Raw genomic sequence first — 21,898 nt, 5'->3', positions numbered from 1 at the left:
CCTTGCTTGCTAAAACAAAGCAGGTGCAAGGAATAGCACTCAAAGGAAGACATGAAACTGCAACAGGAAAACACCAACAAAACAGGAAGGTCCACCAAAATAACAGCGCAAGACAAGAACTAAAGCACGACACACAGGAAAACACAAACAAACTCCAAATAAGGCACGACAACCTGGTGGTTTCATTTTTATACGTTTTCTGCTAGTGGTGTGCCTCCGTATTTTTTTATGAAAAAAATGTGCCTTGCTTTAAAAAAGGTTGAATAACACTGGCATTGATGATGTTTTACACATCTTCTTCAAGTCGCTTTCTGACAGTCTCTTCATTATGCACCGTTTTGTGGGCGGTCTTATTTACGTGGCTCACCTTCCACAGCGTCTTCTCCCCGTCATCTTTGTTGTAGCGGTGTAGCGTGCAAGGACGGGGGTGGAAGAAGTGTCAAAAGATGGCGCTAACTGTTTTAGTGACATTCGGACTTTACTTCAACCAATAACGGAGCAGCGTCTCCTCATTCGCCGGACACATGTCCCGTGAAAAACTGTCCGACCGGAACTCTCTAATAACTAAAGTTCTTTGGTTGAATAATGTAAACTCACTACACCGGTATGTTTTAGCGCTTTCATGGCGAGTTTACTGACAGATATAAGTAAGAACTTTACACTACTTTATATTAGAAATGGCAACAGTGGAGGATGAATGTCCCATAACAAGAAGATAGAGAAAAAGAAGAAGCTTATCGAGTAGGGTGTCGGGCGGTCTTATTTACGTGGCTCACCTTCCACAGCGTCTTCTCCCCGTCATCTTTGTTGTAGCAGTGTAGCGTGCAAGGACGGGAGTGGAAGAAGTGTCAAAAGATGGCGCTAACTGTTCGGACTTTACTTCAATCAATAACGGAGCAGCGTCTCCTCATCCGGAAACAACAACAAGGCCGGAAATGTGTCCCGTGAAAAACCGTCCGACCGGAACTCTCTAATAACTAAAGTTCTTTGGGTGAATAATGTAAACTCACTACACCGGTATGTTTTAGTGCTTTCATGGTGAGTTTACTGACAGATATAAGTAAGAACTTTACACTACTTTATATTAGAAATGGTAACAGTGGAGGATGAATGTCCCATAACAAGAAGATAGGGAAAAAGAAGAAGCTTATCGACTACCGTGTCGGGCGGTCTTATTTACGTGGCTCACCTTCGACAGCGTCTTCTCCCCGCCATCTTTATTGTAGCGGTGTCGCGTGCAAGGACGGGGGTGGAAGAAGTGTCAAAAGATGGCGCTAACTGTTTTAATGACATTCGGACTTTACTTCAATCAATAACGGAGCAGCATCTCCTCATCCGCCGGACACATGTCCCGTGAAAAACCGTCCGACCGGAACTTTCTAATAACTAAAGTTCCTTGGGTGAATAATGTAAACTCACTACACCGGTATGTTTTAGTGCTTTCATGGTGAGTTTACTGACAGATATAAGTAAGAACTTTACACTACTTTATATTAGAAATGGCAACAGTGGAGGATGAATGTCCCATAACAAGAAGATAGAGAAAAAGAAGAAGCTTATCGAGTAGGGTGTCGGGCGGTCTTATTTACGTGGCTCACCTTCCACAGCGTCTTCTCCCCGTCATCTTTGTTGTAGCGGTGTAGCGTGCAAGGACGGGGGTGGAAGAAGTGTCAAAAGATGACGCTAACTGTTCGTACTTTATTTCAATCAATAACAGAGCAGCGTCTCCTCATCCGGAAACAACAACAACACCGTAAATGTGTCCCGTGAAAAACCGTCCGACCGGAACTCTCTAATAACTAAAGTTCTTTGGGTGAATAATGTAAACTCACTACACCGGTATGTTTTAGGGCTTTCATGGTGAGTTTACTGACAGATATAAGTAAGAACTTTACACTACTTCATATTAGAAATGGCAACAGTGGAGGATGAATGTCACATAACAAGAAGATAGAGAAAAAGAAGAAGCTTATCGAGTAGGGTGTCGGGCGGTCTTATTTACGTGGCTCACCTTCCACAGCGTCTTCTCCCCGTCATCTTTGTTGTAGCGGTGTAGCATGCAAGGACGGGGGTGGAAGAAGTGTCAAAAGATGACGCTAACTGTTCGTACTTTACTTCAATCAATAACGGAGCAGCGTCTCCTCATTCGGAAACAACAACAACACCGTAAATGTGTCCCGTGAAAAACCGTCCGACCGGAACTCTCTAATAACTAAAGTTCTTTGGGTGATTAATGTAAACTCATTACACCGGTTTGTTTTAGTATTTTCATGGTGAGTTTACTGACAGATATAAGTAAGAACTTTACATTACTTTATATTAGAAATGGCAACAGTGGAGGATGAATGTCACATAACAAGAAGATAGAGAAAAAGAAGAAGCTTATCGAGTAGGGTGTCGGGCGGTCTTATTTACGTGGCTCACCTTCCACAGCGTCTTCTCCCCGTCATCTTTGTTGTAGCGGTGTAGCGTGCAAAGACGGGAGTGGAAGAAGTGTCAAAAGATGGCGCTAACTGTTTTAATGACATTCGGACTTTACTTCAATCAATAACGGAGCAGCATCTCCTCATCCGCCGGACACATGTCCCGTGAAAAAACGTCCGACCGAAACTCTCTAATAACTAAAGTTCCTTGGGTGAATAATGTAAACTCACTACACCGGTATGTTTTAGCGCTTTCATGGCGAGTTTACTGACAGATATAAGTAAGAACTTTACACTACTGTATATTAAAAATGCAACAGTGGAGGATGAATGTCCCATAACAAGAAGATAGAGACAAAGAAGAAGCTTATCGACTACCGTGTCGGGCGGTCTTATTTACGTGGCTCACCTTCCACAGCGTCTTCTCCCCGTCATCTTTGTTGTAGTGGTGTAGCGTGCAAGGACGGGCATGGAAGAAGTGTCAAAAGATGACGCTAACTGTTCGGACTTTACTTCAATCAATAACGGAGCAGCGTCTCCTCATCCAGAAACAACAACAAAGCCGGAAATGTGTCCCGTGAAAAACCGTCCGACCGGAACTCTCTAATAACTAAAGTTCCTTGGGTGAATAATGTAAACTCACTACACCGGTATGTTTTAGCGCTTTCATGGTGATTTTACTGACAGATATAAGTAAGAACTTTACACTACTTTATATTAGAAATGGCAACAGAGGAGGATGAATGTCCCATAACAAGAAGATAGAGAAAAAGAAGAAGCTTATCGACTACCGTGTCGGGCGGTCTTATTTACGTGGCTCACCTTCCACAGCGTCTTCTCCCCGTCATCTTTGTTGTAGCGGTGTAGCGTGCAAGGACGGGAGTGGAAGAAGTGTCAAAAGATGACGCTAACTGTTCGTACTTTACTTCAATCAATAACAGAGCAGCGTCTCCTCATCCGGAAACAACAACACCGGAAATGTGTCCCGTGAAAAACCGTCCGACCGGAACTCTCTAATAACTAAAGTTCTTTGGGTGAATAATGTAAACTCATTACACCGGTATGCTTTAGTGCTTTCATGGTGAGTTTACTGACAGATATAAGTAAGAACTAGAGATGTCCGATAATATCGGACTGCCGATATTATCGGCCGATAAATGCTTTAAAATGTAATATCGGAAATTATCAGTTTCAAAAACTTAAATTTATGACTTTTTAAAACGCCGCTGTACGGAGTGATACACGGACGTAGGGAGAAGTACAGAGCAGTTGCGTCTCCCGGTCATACTTGCCAATCCTCCCAATTTTCCCGGGAGACTCCCGAATTTCAGTGCCACTCCCGAAAATCTCCCGGGGCAACTATTCTCCCGAATTTCTCCCGATTTCCACCCCGACAACAATATTGGGGGCGTGCCTTAAAGGCACTGCCTTTGCGTGCCGGCCCAATCACATCATATCTACGGCTTTTCACACACACACAAGTGAAAGCAATGCATACTTGGTCAACAGCCATACAGGTCACACTGAGGGTGGCCGTACAAACAACTTTAACACTGTTACAAATATGCGCCACACTGTGAACCCACATCAAACATGAATGACAAACACATTTCGGGAGAACATCCGCACCGTAACACAACATAAACACAACAGAACAAATACCCAGAACCCATCGCAGCACTAACTCTTCCGGGACACTACAATATACACCCCCCGTCATTCTGTACATTAGGCGCACTGTCGAGTTTTGAGGGAAAAAAATGATTTCAAGTGCGTCTTATAGTCCGGAAAATATGGTAATCGTGATCGTCCGCTCCCTGTACGATCAGTGTCAGAGCTTGGTACGCATTGCCGGCAGTAAGTCGGACACGTTTCCAGTGAGGGTTGGACTCCGCCAAGGCTGCCCTTTGTCACCCATTCTGTTCATAACTTTTATGGACAGAATTTCTAGGCGCAGTCAAGGCGTTGAGGAAATCCGGTTTGGTGGCTGCAGGATTAGGTCTCTGCTTTTTGCAGATGATGTGGTCCTGATGGCTTCAACTGGCCAGGATCTTCAGCTCTCACTGGATCAGTTCGCAGCCGAGTGTGAAGCGACTGGGATGAGAATCAGCTCCTCCAAGTCCGAGTCCATGGTTCTCGCCCGGAAAAGGGTGGAGTGCCATCTCCGGGTTGGGGAGGAGACCCTGCCCCAAGTGGAGGAGTTCAAGTACCTTGGAGTCTTGTTCACGAGTGAGGGAAAAGTAGATGGTGAGACCGACAGGCGTATCGGTGCGGCGTCTTCAGTAATGCGGACGCTGTATCGATCCGTTGTGGTGAAGAAGGAGCTGAGCCGGAAGGCAAAGCTCTCAATTTACCTGTCGATCTACGTTCCCATCCTCACCTATGGTCATGAACTTTGGGTTAGGACTGAAAGGACAAGATCACGAGTTTCCTCCGCCGGGTGGCGGGTCTCTCCCTTAGAGATAGGGTGAGAAGCTCTGTCATCCGGGAGGATCTCAAAGTAAAGCCGCAGATCCTCCACATGGAGAGGAGCCAGATGAGGTGGTTCGGGTATCTGGTCAGGATGCCGCCCGAACGCCTCCCTAGGGAGGTGTTTAGGGCACGTCCGACCGGTAGGAGGCCACGGGGAAGACCCAGGACACGTTGGGAAGACTATGTCTCCCGGCTGGCCTGGGAACGCCTCGGGATCCCCCGGGAGGAGCTGGACGAAGTGGCTGGGGAAAGGGAAGTCTGGGCTTCCCTGCTTAGGCTGCTGCCCCCGCGACCTGACCTCGGATTAGCGTAAGAAGATGGATGGATGGATGGATGGTGATTAGTAATCGTGATTTCAATATTCTGGTCTACTCGGGTCTTTGCGGCACCTTAACCATTTTCCCAGCACGGTGCGAGGGTCTCAGCCCGGCCACATCTGGAACATGCGAGCAGTGGGTAACTGAACGCCGCCCTGCAGGACTTCCTCAGTTCCTTCTCCAAAATAAAGCCTTCTAACACAAGCAGTCACAGTCCTCCGTCACGAGAGCCTCTCAACTTTTAACACAATATTTTCTTTTGCCTCTCTCTTGTTTGTCCTCTAAGCCGGCGTGTCCCCCGACGTTTTCATCCCAAATTAGAAACACAAACGTGACCAAAGAGCGTTGGCTTATTGCAACAAACGTGAAACTTCTCCCAAGTTTTCCGTGCAGAAGCTTGTTGGATATTTTTGCCCTTTTCCAGTAGGACAGTGGGGGACCGGACTCCATACTTTTACAGGTAACTGACTGAGTAGCAATTCGGCCCTTAACAATGTTATTGTGACCAACATTATCATTATTATTGCGGTACTTTTATTTTATTGTGTGAATGCTCCAAAGCATTCACACATATGGTTTTTATCAACGTATTCTTCTTCTTCACCAGATTTTGGCGCGCGCTAACTTCCACATTTTTCACCCATTTCAAACCGTTCCAACTTCAAACTGTTCAGCCTCTTCGTGAATGGCGGGCTTTTCCTTGTCAAATTCCAAAAATTCCCAGATTTCCCAGAATTCCAGGTTTTCCGGGACATTTTTCCCATTCAAAATGAATTGGCCATTTTTCAAACTTCCCCCATTTCCACATTTTTCAACCGATTCAAACCATTCCACCTTCAACACATTCCACCATCCTGGAAATTCAAACTATATATTTTCCAAGTTCAAAAAAATTCCAGGATTTTCCATAATTCCAGGTTTTTCCGGACATTTTTCCCATTCAAAATGAATTGGCCATTTTTCAAACTTCCACCATTTCCACATTTTTCAACTGATTCAAACCATTCCACCTGCAACACATTCCACCATCCTGTAAATTCAAACTAGAATTTTTCCAAGTTAAAAAAAAATTCCAGGATTTTACCAGAATTCCAGGTTTTTCCGGGACATTTTTCCCATTCAAAATGAATTGGCCATTTTTCAAACTTCCACCATTTCCACATGTTTCAACCTATTCAAACCATTCTACCTTCAATACATTCCACCATTCTGGAAATTCAAACTAAAATCCAGGTTAAAAGAAATTCCAGGATTTTCCAGAATTCCTGCTTTTCCAAAGCCCTATTTCCACCCTTTTTTCTGGCGACTACTCCTTCCGCATTTTTCAATGCATTCCAACCGTTCCACCGTTAAAACATTCCTCTTAATCAAGACAAAAAACAAAGTTGTTTTTTGAACTGGAAAAATTCCCAGTTTTACCGAAATTCCAGGAATTCCGTTATACCATTTCTCAATTCAACATGTTACTACTTCAACATTTCTTAACCGATTTGAAATATTTCAACACCAACCATTTAAACTCATTCAGACCGTTGACATATTTTTTTTTTTTTACCATTTTCCAAAAAATTTCCGCTTTTCCCGAAATTCCCAAATCTTTGGAAATTCCCATTGAAATCTATGGGACATTCTTCAAAGTTCCACAATTCCCACATTTTTCATCTGATTCCAACTGTTCTGGCTTCAAAATATTCAGCCTGTTTGGGAATTGTGTGCTCTACTTCAACAGTTGTAAAAAAAAATTCCAGAATTTCAGTTCAACTTCAGCATTGGAGCATTCGCACGCAACTCCTTCAGGAATTGCCTCATCTAGTTTTTTTTAATTAAAAAAAAAATAAATAAATAAATTAAAAAAAAAAAAAAAAAATATATATATATATATATATATATATATATATATATATATATATATATATATATATATATATATATATATTATATTGCAAATAATTGAAAAAAATATATATATATATACCTGTATATATATATATTTTTTTTTTCAATTATTATTTTTTTTTTTGCTGCAGCTCTTACATATACCGTAATATTGTACATGGTAATTGGGATTTGTTATATATATTGTATACATTATATACTGTATATATAATATATAAATATTACATATATGTTATATTGTATATTGCTACTATGGTACATTTTTGTCTTCTTTATACCTTTTGTTTTCACCCTCTTTTTGTGCCCTTGTGTGCATTATCCTTTCCATCCTTATCATTTCCATCCTTATTCTTTCCATCCTTTGTAACTGGGCTACTGTGTGGAACAATTTCCCTTGTAGATCATTCAAGTTTAAATAACTCAAATAAATACACACACTGTTAGAAAACCTTCACTGATAATGTTTTAGTCTTAGTATTTTATCTGTTTTATTAGCTAAGAAGTTATTATTTTTCATATTGGCATATACTGTAGCACGTTAAGAGTTATTTATTTGAAAAGTGCACAACAAATACAATTTATTACTATTATTTATTATTTCTGTTGGGTGTTGTGGCGTCCTACTTTGTTCAGCGGTCCTTGAACGCACCTTAGAAATGAAAGCACAGCTCGTAGGTTCAATGTGCACATTTAAATAGCTTAGTTGGTCAGACAGCAACGTGTTTTTACAGGTTTGGATTGGAGCATGTTGTTTATTAATGGGGAAAGATGTTAATGTCTCTTGTTTTCAAACTGGCACCAGTTAGTCTGTGAGCTTAACGATCACTGTTTTTCGCAAATTTTAATCTAAAACAGTAATGCTAACCGTCGGGAGTTCGACCGTGGTTGTCATTAATGACGTTTATCGTTACATCCCTTGTACTGGTTTGTGTCAATTTTTTTTTAGCAAGTTTCTACACCCCGGCTCAAGCACTTGGCGGGCAAACAGACGTATTCATAGCAGACTGCCTCGAGGTAATGTTGGAACTTTCCATGCCGACAAAGCAAGTATGTCTGATTGAAAGCGCTCAAAAGTAAGGTTTCGGTTTTCAAGCTCGCTCGATGCACCATCAGCAATATTACATGGCGATTTCAACGCCACCAAATTTTATAATAGAAAACACAAGTAGGATCAATCAAACAGCTGATGTGGAATAAATACAATACTTACAGTACAAACACTTTGTAGCGCCGAACAAAACACAAGACTGGCACATTTTTACTTAATGGCAACTTTGATTTTTCTTGCTTGCACAATTTGAATTAACTTATAAAAAGACCCCGATATTTTTGACATAAATGCAATCTTATGGTCAGACATTTTTCAAAGCGTTTCACTCGAATGGACGTAATTTATTTGATAATGTTTGGTTATTGATCGCGTGAGTTAATGCGGTAAATTTGACAGTGCTAATGTTTACCCTTGAAAGAAACATGAGAGATGTATGCAAATGAAGTGAGGTCAGCAAAGGACTCCTCTCCAAGCGACTCAGAGCTTTTCTTCCTGTCACATGCACTCATTGATGATACCGATCAATGAAGCCAATGGGTCATCAAACTACTCTTTGCATCCATCCAATAGAATATTGTTATTTTATTTGTACTGGACCTGTTGTTATTTATTAGTGTTTTGTTGTATTTGTCTTTGAAAATATTTGTTTTCAAAAAACACTCATTGTCGTATATTCAGGGTATTATAAGCGCCACCAGGACGAAAAAGTCTTTAGAGAGTTAAAAAAATCGACATTTCCTCGCTCAAATGTGTCAATCGACTTTCCCAGCAGGCACAAGACATTGATACAACGTTGATTATACGTACATGTCTTTTAAAACGGACTTTGAAACAACGTTGCAAAATAGTTTGTAAATTGAGACAATGTTGATGTCCAACGTTGTCGGTTGGGAAATGACCAAAATTTAATGGTCAAATCAGAGTCAAAACCCAACATTGATTAAACGTCGTCAAAAAGCATGTTGTTTCAATGTTGTATTTGTGTTGTAGAATACTGGTTGGGAAATGACCAAAATTCAATGGTCAAATCAGCGTTAGAACCCAACATTGATTAAACGTCGTCAAAAAGCATGTTGTTTCAATGTTGTATTTGTGTTGGAAAATATTGGTTGGGAAATGACCAAAATTCAATGGTCAAATCAGCGTTAGAACCCAACATTGATTAAACGTCGTCAAAAAGCATGTTGTTTCAATGTTGTATTTGTGTTGGAAAATATTGGTTGGGAAATGACCAAAATTCAATGGTCAAATCAGTGCCCGTACCCAACATTGATTAAACGTCCATACAAATCATGTTGTTTTAACGTTGTATTTGTGTAGTAGAATATTGGTTGGGAAATGACCAAAATTCAATGCTCAAATCAGCGTCAGAACCTAACATTTATTAAACGTCGCCAAATAGCATGTTGTTTCAATGTTGTATTTGTGTTGTAGAATATTGGTTGGGAAGTGACCAAAATTCAATGGTAAAATCAGCGCCCAAACCCAACATTGATTAAACATCGTCAAATAGCATGTTGTTTCAACGTTGTATTTGTGTTGTAGAATATGGGTTGGGAAATGACCTAAATTCAAAGGTCAAATCAACGTCAGAACCCAACATTGTTTAAACTTTATCAAAAAGCATGTTGTTCCAATGTTGTATTTGTGTTGTAGAATATTGGTTGGGAAGTGACCAAAATTCAATGGTCAAATCAGCGTCACAACCCAACATTGATTAAACATCGTCAAAGCATGTTGTTTCAACGTTGTATTTGTGTTGTAGAATATGGGTTGGGAAATGACCAAAATTCAAAGGTCAAATCAACGTCAGAACCCAACATTGGTTAAACTTTGTCAAAAAGCATGTTGTTCCAATGTTGTATTTGTGTTGTAGAATATTGGTTTGGAAATGACCAAATTTCAACAGTCAAATCAGCGTCACAACCCAACATTGATTAAACGTTGTCAATAAGCATGTTGTTTCAACGTTGTATTTGTGTTGTGGAATATTGGTTGGGAAATGACCAAATTTCAACGGTGAAATCAGCGTCAGAACCTGACATTGACTAAACGTCGTCAAAAAGCATGTTGTTTCAACGTTGTATTTGTGTTGTAGAATATTGGTTGGCCTCAGTCTGGACCCCCTCCTCGGGAGTCTCGCCTTAGACTGAACATTTTTTTACTCCCCCCACCCCCAATGTTTACCTGTTTCTTACCTTTTTAAGGGGCTCTGGAAATTGGCAGACCCGTCAGTGGTCCTGTTCTGTCTCCCTGTAATGTTTGTCTGCTCTTGAGTGGGACTGTGCTGAAAACGTAACTTGGATTCTTTGTCTTGTACATGTGAAGAATTAACAGTAAAGTTGACTGTTGACTGTTGAGCTCCTCCTGAATGACAGAGGTCCTCACCCTATCTCTAAGGGAGAGCCCCGCCACCCAATGTAAGAAACTAATTTTGGTCGCTTGTACCCATGATCTTGTCCAAAGCTCATGACCATGGGTGAGGATAGGGACGTAGATCGACCGGTAAATTGAGAGCTATGCCTTCCGGCTCAGCTCTTTCTTCACCACAACTGACTGATGCAGGTTCCGCATTACTGCAGACGCCGCACCGATCCGCCTGCCGATCTCATGATCCACTTTTCCCTCACTCGTGAACAAGACCTTGAGGTACTTGAACCCCTCCACTAGATTACCGACCCAAAAAGGAGAGGCGTTAAAGGCGTGCCTTGAGGAATGGCTCAGTTATGCAAATCACAAGTTTGGACCCCAGTGTTCGATTTTGTCTTGTACATGGGAATAATTGACAGTAAAGTTGACTGTTGAGCTCCTCCCAAATGACAGAGCTTCTCACCCTATATTTAAGTAGGATAGGAACGTAGATCGACCGATAAATTGGGACTTTTGCCCTCCGGCTCAGCTCTTTCTTCACCACGACGGACCGACGCAGGGTCCGCATTACTGCAGTGCCGCACCGATCCGCCTGTCGATCTCACGATCGACTCTTCCCTCACTCGTGAACAAGACCCCGAGGTACTTGAACTCCTCCACTAGGTTAACGACCCAAAAAGAAGAGGGTTTAAAGTGGTGCCTTGAGGAACGGCTCTGTTATGCAAATCACAAGTTTGGACCCCAGTGTTCGATGTTTGTCTTGTACATGTGAAGAATTGACAGTAAAGTTGAGTGTTGACTGTCGAGCTACTCCCGAATGACAGAGCTTCTCACCCTATCTCTAATGGAGAGCTCGACGGAAGAAACTAATTTCGGCTGCTTGTACCCGTGATCTTGTCCAAAGCTCATGACCATAGGTGAGGATGGGGACGTAGATAGACCGGTAAATTGAGAGTTTTGCCTTCCGGCTCAGCTCTCTCTTCACCATGACGGACCGATGCAGGTTCCGCATCACTGCAGACACCACACCAATCCGCCTGGTGATCTCACGATCCACAGCACCCTGACTTAAACAAGTTGAAAAACTTATTCGGGTGTTACCATTTAGTGGTCAATTGTACGGAATATGTACTGTACTGTGCAATCTACTAATAAAAGTTTCAATCAATCAATCAATCAATCACTCTTCCCTCACTCGAGAGAAAGACCCAGAGGTACTTGAACTCCTCCACTGGATTAACGACACAAAAAGAAGAGGGCTTAAAGTGGTGCCTTGAGGAGCGGCTCAGTTATGCAAATCAGAAGTTTGGACCCCAGTGTTCGATGTTTGTCTTGTACATGTGAAGAATTGACAGTAAAGTTGACTGTTGACTGTTGAGCTCCTCCCGAATACAGAGCTTCTCACCCTATCTCTAAGGGAGAGCCCCGCCACCTGACGGAAGAAACTCATTTCGTCCGTTCGTACCCGTGATCTTGTCCAAAGCTCATGACCATGGGTGAGGATAGGGACGTAGATCGACCGGTAAATTGAGAGCTTTGCCTTCCGGCTCAGCTCTTTCTTCACCATGACGGACCGATGCAGGGTCCGCATCACTGCAGATGGCGCACCGATCCGCCTGTCGATCTTACGATCCACTCGTCCCTCACTCGTGAACAAGACTTTGAGGTACTTGAACTCCTCCACTGGATTAACGACCCAGAAAAAAGAGGGTTTAAAGTGGTGCCTTGAGGAACGGCTCAGTTATGCAAATCACAAGTTTGGACCCCAGTGTTCAAACATCCATGCAAAGATCTGTCAATGTCCTGGCAGTGCTCCAGGTTTCTCTTTACTACTGTTTTTAGGAATTTACTGCAAAAATGTTTTACTGCAAAATTTTTTTGAACTGAGCTCAAGGGCCGGTATGGTGTCTTTCCTGAGCCGGATTTGGCCCCCGGCCCTACAGTTGAACATCCCTGCCTTAGCGGGATTTTCCTTTCCTATGCCAACAAAAAACACCTTTTTCGAAGGGACGTGGCCTCCTTTTTACATATTTTCTGGCCATTTGATTGGGCATTGGTCTGTTGAGAGCTGGTCTACCAACCCAGAATTCAAACCGAGAGGCGACAGTGCTTTGGCCCGGGTCTCGGTGGGCATGGCAGTGCCACACAGGTTCCTTTATGCAGCAGATGGAAGAGAATGGGAAACTCTGGGGGGACTTTCTAACTTGGTAAACCTACCCTGGTGCAAGAATGGGTCTCACTCGGCACATTGTTTATTTGGTTCTTTGACCGGGGATATAGTCTTGCAGGTTAATCCCAGTGCTATACTGTGTACACATGTAATGTACAACAGTATGTTTTAAGTGATGTTGAACCAAGGACGTAGTTTAAACGTCGTTAACTCCTATTTATCGTGGCCACATCACCCGGTTGTTGAAATGAACCCTAACAGTAACACGTGACCCATGTTGCCTCTGTGTCTCCTAACAGCGCAGCCGGTGGACGTGCTCCAAATTTTAGGATTTCAAAATTACCCCGAAGGAGTGACAAAAACGTCTGGATTCTGCACAAACCGAAGAGCGTCGAAGCCAGACGCCGCATACAGAGTTGGCGAGCAGATCCAGATCAGCGCCCCCACGACGCAGCTATTCCCTGGTAAGACACACTTTCTTCTATTTTCTGTTTCCTCTCTGTTAGCCATGTTGTTATTTTGCTGACAATTTGTTGATTAAATGCCTTATTTCAACACGACATACTAATAATAATCTCTTACTGTGCATGTCAGAGGTGTGTGCTGCGTAGTAGAGTTAAAAACAATTGTATTTAATTCAAACCAGGAATACTCTTCATCTTCTAGACAATTTTAAGAGAAAAGTATATAGATATATATACATATTAGGGTTGTACTGTACTAGTATAGTATAGCGGTACTAATGAATCAAAAATGAACGTCCAGCCGCAGTCGGCAGTGTTTCAGTTACTTCTAAATCACTAATCCTCGCCTCTATGGCGACAAATAAGGTATGTTTCTTACATGTATCATTATCACTGGAGGACGAGGAATAGCTAAACATGCTTCACTACACACCGTAGGAGGATACAACAGCTCACCGGTGTCACAATGTAAACAAACGCCATGGGTGGATCTACACCTGACATCCACTGTAATGATACCAAGTACAAGAGCGTATCCAGTCGATCCTATTATGGTGACATCTATATTTTTTTATCGTCACTAAATATTTTTTGCTTTTTTAAAAGTTCATATAATGGACACATGAGGACTTTGAATATGACCAATGCATGATCCTGTAACTACTTGGTATCGGATCGATACCCAAATGTGTGGTATCATCCAAAACTAATGTATCAAAGAAGAGAAGAATAAGTGATTATTACATTTTAACAGAAGTGTGGATAGAACATGTTAAAACTGGAAATAAGCAGATATTAACAGTAAATGAACAAGTGGATTAGTGATACATTTTTACAGTTTGTCCTTTATAATGTGTACAAAATAATAGGTGTATAAATGACACAATATGTTACTGTATACGTCAGCAGACTAATTAGAAGTCTTTGTTTGTTTACTTACTACTAAAAGACAAGTTGTCTAGTATGTTCACTATTTTATTTAAGGACTAAATTGCAATAATAAACATATGTTTCATGTACCCTAAGATTTTTGGTTAAAATAAAGCCAATAATGACATTTTTTATGTACCCCTTTATTTGGAAAAGTATCGAAATAGTGGTATCGGGACAACCCTAATACATATACATCATATACTCAAAATAATAAGCCCACTTGTCATTTAATCCAAACTAATGTGTATAAATACAATGCACCTTTAAGATATTTTGTTTCCCCCCTACTGTTTTTTTATGTTACTTTTTAAATTTAATAATGTTTTTGTTTTTAGTTATTGTCCTATTCATTTTTATGCCAACACATTTCCCAATGGGCCCTGCGATGAGGTGGCGACTTGTCCAGGGTGTACCCCGCCTTCTGCCCGATTGTAGCTGAGATAGGCTCCAGCGCCCCCACGACCCCGAAGGGAATAAGCGGTAGAAAATGGATGGATGGATGGATGGATTTCCCAATGGCAAATATTTCACTTTTCAAATGAAGTAATGGAAAAATAACACATTACCATTAAATGCTTTATTTATGCATGTCACATTACCACATTTTGATGTGAATCTTTGGACACCTCACCATTCGATTACGATTCAGGAGCTACCATTCCATTAGAAATCGATTACTGATGCATCTTTGATTCATTTACAAAACCCAAAACCAGTGAAGTTGTCACGTTGTGTAAATGGTAAATAAAAACGGAATACTTATATTCAATAGACTGCAAAGACAATATGTTTAATGTTCTAACTGGAAAACTTTGTTATTTTTTGCAAATATTAGCTCATTTGGAATTTGATGCCTGAAACATGCTTCAAAAAAGCTGGCACAAGTGGCAAAAAAGACTGAGCACGTTAAGGAATGCTCATCAAACACTTATTTGGAACATCCCACAGGTGAACAGGCTAATTGGGAACAGGTGGGTGCCACGATTGGGTATAAAAGCAGCTTTCATGAAAATGAAACAAGGACGGGGCGAGGGTCACCACTTTGTGAACAAATGTGTGAGCAAAACGTCGAACATTTTAAGAAAAACATTTCTCAACGAGCTATTGCAAGGAATTTAGGGATTTCACCATCTACTGTCCGTAATATCATCAAAAGGTTCAGAGAATCTGGAGAAATCACTGCACGTAAGCGGCAATGCCCGTGACCTTCGATCCCATCAGTGTGTAAAGGATATCACCACATGGGCTCAGGAACACTTCAAAAAACCACTGTCAGTAACTGCAGTTCGTCGCTACGTCTGCGAGTGCAAGTTAAAACTCTACTATGCAAAGCCGAAGCTATTTATCAACAACACCCAGAAACCCAGACTTGTGTTATAGGTGACAAAAGTAAATACTTTGTAACATTAGTGTGATGTCCTGTAGCGTTCAATATTTAAAACAATAAAATACAAACAACAGGGCTGGATTTGAGGGCTAAATAAGGTAACTGATGCAATTATGAGGATGAGTCTTAAGAACAAACAATACAACGATATAAATGATGTATATTTGGCCGATGTTATAGTTTTTAATACAATCGTTATGTCGTTTCCCGCAAATTTTACCATGACTTGGAACAAAGGCGTCCTCAATGCATCATAGCGTCCTCGTCTAAATAAAAGGCGAATAAACTGTTTCTAACAAGTATCGCCACCACTAGAGGAGTGCAAGACAAGCAATAGCCAAACTAAGCTATCGTTCTTTAACGTAATGACAGTATCAGCATGAGATCAATTATTTTTGAATGATTGAAAAATCCTTTTTTTTTTGTTATTGTGTACAAACTTAAGAAATAAAAGGCAATTATCGTAGCTGGTGGGTCTGCGTACCTTCCGTTCATTCCATTTCGAATTCTCATATGCAAATCAAAAAACGAATTTGGGCACATTTTTTCTCTTTTTATTTCTGAAACAAAAATCGGATAACTACTCAATGGCACTTTTTTTAAACGACAATCAGACTCCTGCTGAACAAAAGTGTTAGCGTTAAGCTAAAAACATACCAAACGCGAAGTAAAAGCTAAAATAGTGCTTCCGGTTCAATTTGTCGTTACACGGATAAACCAGCATTTTTGCATTGTTTTCAGATTTTTGTGTTTATCTGGAACAAAAATTCATAAATTAATGCATAAAAGCAAAACAGCACAAAATTCCATGTTATGGTAATATTTGAATGAAAATTAACCCTTTTTTGTTTGTTTTACAATTGGCGATACATAATAAAAATCGAAAAAAGGCCCCTAATTTTATTTTTTGATTTGCGTTTCAGAATTAGAAATAGAATGAATAACGGACCGTTAGCGTTATGCTAAAAACATGCTAAACGCATGTTTATCTGTATAAAAAATGTAATCCATAAAAGAAAAACAGCACAAAATTCAGTTTGATGGCAATATTTTATTGAAAATTAACCCTTTTTTGTTTGTTTTGAAATTGGCCATACATAATGAAAATCGAAAAACGGCCCTAATTTTATTTTTTGATTTGTGTTTCAGAATTAGAAATAGAATGAATGGGAGGTACACGGACCGTTAGCGTTATGCTAAAAACATGCTAAACGCAAAGGAAATGCTAAAATACTGCTTCCGGTTGAATTTGTCGTCACACGGATAAACCAGCATTTTAGCATTTTTTTGGATTTTTGTGTTTATCTGGAAAAAAATGTAATCCATTAAATGAAAACAGCACAAAATCCAATTTCATGGCAATATTTTAATGAAAATAAACCCTTTTTTGTTTGTTTTAAAATTGGCCATACATAATAAAAATCGAAAAACGGCCCTAATTTCATTTTTTGATTTGCATTTTGGATGAATATGAATTGGATTTTTGTGTTTATCTGGAAAAAATAACATCCATTAAAGGAAAACAGCACAAAATCTAATTTTATGGCAATATTTTAATTAAAATCAACCCTTTTTTGTTGGTTTTCAAATCTGCCATATATAGTAAAAATGGAAAAATGCCCTAACTTTGTTTTTTTTGATTTGCGTTTAAGAATTAGAAATAGAATTGTATTTACTTATTTTGCACTAATGACTTTATTGTACTTTTTGTAAGTAATAAAGTGGTAGAAAATGGAAATTGATATTGTTACACCGCCATCCTGTGTTGTTGTCGAAATTTCAGTTGTAATCACAAAATAAATAATTTAATGATCCGAAAAATGGTTTGGCCGATACTGCCCCTTTTATTATTTGGTATCGGACGACCCCATACCAGAGAAACTGAGAAACAATTATTTTTTTTGCAAATAATCATTAACTTAGAATTTAATGGCAGCAACACATTGCAAACAAAATGTCACATGGGCATTTTCACCACTGTGTTACATGGCCTTTCCTTTTAACAACACTCAGTAAACGTTTGAGAACTGAGGAGACACATTTTTGAAGTGGAATTCTTTCCCATTCTTGCTTGATGTACAGCTTAAGTTGTTCAACAGTCCGGGGGTCTCCGTTGTGGTATTTTAGGCTTCATAATGCACCACACATTTTCAATGGGAGACAGGTCTGGACTACAGGCAGGCCAGTCTAGTACCCGCACTCTTTTACTATGAAGCCACGCTGTTGTATCACGTGGCTTGGCATTGTCTTGCTGAAATAAGCAGGGGCGTCCATGACAACGTTTCCTGGATGCTTCAAAACCTTTATGAAAATTTCAGCATTAATGGTGCCTTCACAGATGTGTAAGTTACCCATGCCTTAGGCACTAATACACCCCCATACCATCACACATGCTGGCTATAACCGCCTATAACTATCCGGATGGTTCTTTTCCTCTTTGGTCCGGAGGAGACGACGTCCACAGTTTCCAAAAACAATTTGAAATGTGGACTCGTCAGACCACAGAACACTTTTCCACTTTGTATCAGTCCATCTTAGATGAGCTCGGGCCCAGCAAAGCAGTCAGCGTTTCTGGGTGTTGTTGATAAATGGCTTTCACTTTGCATAGTAGAGTTTTAACTTGCACCTACAGATGTAGCGACGAACTGTAGTTACTGACAGTGGTTTTCTGAAGTGTTCCTGAGCCCATGTGGTGATATCCTTTACACATGTCGCTCTTTGATGCAGTACCGCCTGAGGGATCGAAGGTCCGTAATATCATCGCTTACGTGCAGTGATTTCTCCAGATTCTCTCAACCTTTTGATGATATTACGGAGCGTAGATGGTGAAATCCATAAACTCCTTGCAATAGCTCGTTGAGAAATGTTGTTCTTAAACAATTTGCTCAGGCATTTGTTGACAAAGTGGTGACCCTCGCCCCGTCCTTGTTTGTGAATGACTGAGCATTTCATGGAAGCTGCTTTCATACCCAATCATGGCACCCACCTGTTCCCAATTAGCCTGTTCACCTGTGGGATGTTCCAAATAAGTGTTTGATGAGCATTCCTCAACTTTCTCAGTCTTTTTTGCCACTTGTGCCAGCTTTTTTGGTGATTTAACCCCCAATTCCAACCCTTGATGCTGAGTGCCAAGCAGGGAGGTCATGGCTCCCATTTGTATAGTCTTTTTTCATTAAAAAAATTACGGAGGCACACCACCAGCAGAAAAGGTTAAAAAATGAAACTCCACCAGTTTGTCGTGCTTTATTTTGAGTTTGTTGTTGTTTCCTGTCTGTTGTGCTTTAGTTCCTGTCTTGCGCTGTTATTTTGGTGACACTTCCTGTTTTGTTGGTGTTCTCCTGTAGCAGCTTGACGCCTTCCTTTAAGTTTTATTCCCCGCACCTGCTTTGTTTTCGCAATTAAGACTGTTTAAGTTGTGCGTACGCTACCCTTCTTTGTGGGGACATTGTTGATTGTCATGTCATGTACGGATGTGCTTTGTGGACGCCGTCTTTGCTCCGCACGCTGTAAGTTTTTGCTGTCGTCCAGCATTCTGTTTTTGTTGACTTTGCAATCAAGACTATTTAGGTTCTGCGTACGCTACCCTTCTTTGTGGAGATATTTTTGATTGTCATGTCATGTACGGATGTGCTTTGTGGACGACGTCTTTGCTCCGCACGCTGTAGGTTTTTGCTGTCATCCAGCATTCTGTTTTTGTTGACTTTGCACTCAAGACTATTTAAGTTGTGCGTACGCTATCCTTCTTTGTGGGGACATTGTTGATTGTCATGTCATGTACGGGATGTGCTTTGTGGACGCCGTCTCCGCTCCACATGCTGTAAGTTTTTGCTGTCGTCCAGCATTCTGTTTTTGTTGACTTTGCAATCAAGACTATTTAAGTTGTGCGTACGCTATCCTTCTTTGTGAAGACATTGTTGATTGTTATGTCATGTACGTATGTGCTTTGTGGACGCCGTCTCCGCTCCGCACGCTGTAAGTTTTTGCTGTCGTCCAGCATTCTGTTTTTGTTGACTTTGCAATCAAGACTATTTAAGTTGTGCGTACGCTATCCTTCTTAGTGGGGACATTGTTGATTGTCATGTCATGTACGGATGTGCTTTATGGACGCCGTCTTTGCTCCGCACGCTGTAAGTTTTTGCTGTCGTCCAGCTTTCTGTTTTTGTTGACTTTGCAATCAAGACTATTTGAGTTGTGCGTACGCTATCGTTCTTTGTGGAGACATTGTTAATTGTCATGTCATGTACGGATGTGCTTTGTGGACGCCGTCTTTGCTCCGCATGCTGTAAGTTTTTGCTGTCGTCCAGCATTCTGTTTTTGTTGACTTTGCAATCAAGACTATTTAAGTTGTGCGTACGCTACCCTTCTTTGTGCGGACATTGTTGATTGTCATGTCATGTACGGATGTGCTTTTTGGGCGCTGTCTCTGCTCCGCACACTGTAAGTTTTTGCTGTCGTCCAGCATTCTGTTTTTGTTCACATTGCAATCAAGACTATTTAAGTTGTGCGTACGCTATCCTTCTTTGTGGAGACATTGTTGATTGTCATGTCATGTACGGATGTGCTTTTTGGACGCTGTCTCTGCTCCGCACGCTGTAAGTTTTTGCTGTCGTCCAGCATTCTGTTTTTGCTGACTTTGCAATGAAGACTATTTAAGTTGTGCGTACGCTACCCTTCTTTGTGGGGACATTGTTGATTGTCATGTCATGTACGGATGTGCTTTGTGGATGCCGTCTTTGCTCCGCACGCTGTAAGTTTTTGCTGTCGTCCAGTTTTCTGTTTTTGTTGACTTTGCAATCAAGACTATTTAAGTTGTGCGTACGCTACCCTTCTTTGTGGAGACATTATTGATTGTCATGTCATGTACGGATGTGCTTTTTGGATGCTGTCTCTGTTCCGCACGCTGTAAGTTTTTGCTGTCGTCCAGCATTCTGTTTTTGTTGACTTTGCAATCAAGACTCTTTGAGTTGTGCGTACGCTACCCTTCTTTGTGGGGACACTGTTGATTGTCATGTCATGTACGGATGTGCTTTGTGGACGCCGTCTCCGCTCCGCACGCTGTAAGTTTTTGCTGTCGTCCAGCATTCTGTTTTTGTTGGCTTTGCAATCAAGACTATTTAAGTTGTGCGTACGCTACCCTTCTTTGTGGAGACATTTTTGATTGTCATGTCATGTACAGTTGTGCTTTGTGGACGCCGTCTTTGCTCCACACGCTGTAAGTTTTTGCTGTCGTCCAGCATTCGGTTTTTGTTGACTTTGCAATCAAGACTATTTAAGTTGTGCGTACGCTACCCTTCTTTGTGGAGATATTTTTGATTGTCATGTCATGTACGGATGTGCTTTGTGGACGACGTCTTTGCTCCGCACGCTGTAGGTTTTTGCTGTCATCCAGCATTCTGTTTTTGTTGACTTTGCACTCAAGACTATTTAAGTTGTGCGTACGCTATCCTTCTTTGTGGGGACATTGTTGATTGTCATGTCATGTACGGGATGTGCTTTGTGGACGCCGTCTCCGCTCCACATGCTGTAAGTTTTTGCTGTCGTCCAGCATTCTGTTTTTGTTGACTTTGCAATCAAGACTATTTAAGTTGTGCGTACGCTATCCTTCTTTGTGAAGACATTGTTGATTGTTATGTCATGTACGTATGTGCTTTGTGGACGCCGTCTCCGCTCCGCACGCTGTAAGTTTTTGCTGTCGTCCAGCATTCTGTTTTTGTTGACTTTGCAATCAAGACTATTTAAGTTGTGCGTACGCTATCCTTCTTAGTGGGGACATTGTTGATTGTCATGTCATGTACGGATGTGCTTTATGGACGCCGTCTTTGCTCCGCACGCTGTAAGTTTTTGCTGTCGTCCAGCTTTCTGTTTTTGTTGACTTTGCAATCAAGACTATTTGAGTTGTGCGTACGCTATCGTTCTTTGTGGAGACATTGTTAATTGTCATGTCATGTACGGATGTGCTTTGTGGACGCCGTCTTTGCTCCGCATGCTGTAAGTTTTTGCTGTCGTCCAGCATTCTGTTTTTGTTGACTTTGCAATCAAGACTATTTAAGTTGTGCGTACGCTACCCTTCTTTGTGCGGACATTGTTGATTGTCATGTCATGTACGGATGTGCTTTTTGGGCGCTGTCTCTGCTCCGCACACTGTAAGTTTTTGCTGTCGTCCAGCATTCTGTTTTTGTTAACATTGCAATCAAGACTATTTAAGTTGTGCGTACGCTATCCTTCTTTGTGGAGACATTGTTGATTGTCATGTCATGTACGGATGTGCTTTTTGGACGCTGTCTCTGCTCCGCACGCTGTAAGTTTTTGCTGTCGTCCAGCATTCTGTTTTTGCTGACTTTGCAATGAAGACTATTTAAGTTGTGCGTACGCTACCCTTCTTTGTGGGGACATTGTTGATTGTCATGTCATGTAC

At 41.1% G+C, this 21,898-nt stretch overlaps 1 protein-coding gene across 3 annotated transcripts in view; it reads left to right on the top strand.

Moving 5' to 3' along the window:
* The window catches only part of col11a1a (collagen, type XI, alpha 1a), a 243,243-nt gene that overhangs the window by 10,024 nt on the left and 211,321 nt on the right, over positions 1-21,898 (top strand). For all 3 annotated transcript variants that reach the window (XM_061965881.2, XM_061965879.2, XM_061965880.2), the window contains exon 2: positions 12,999-13,163. In XM_061965881.2, the coding sequence (XP_061821865.1) occupies positions 12,999-13,163 (165 nt within the window). The remainder of the gene's footprint in view (positions 1-12,998; positions 13,164-21,898) is intronic.

The sequence above is a fragment of the Nerophis lumbriciformis genome, linkage group LG07 (assembly GCF_033978685.3).
Source record: "Nerophis lumbriciformis linkage group LG07, RoL_Nlum_v2.1, whole genome shotgun sequence".
NCBI lineage: Eukaryota > Metazoa > Chordata > Actinopteri > Syngnathiformes > Syngnathidae > Nerophis > Nerophis lumbriciformis.
Note: the sequence above shows the minus strand (reverse complement) of the source record. Positions and strands in the feature narration are given on the sequence as shown.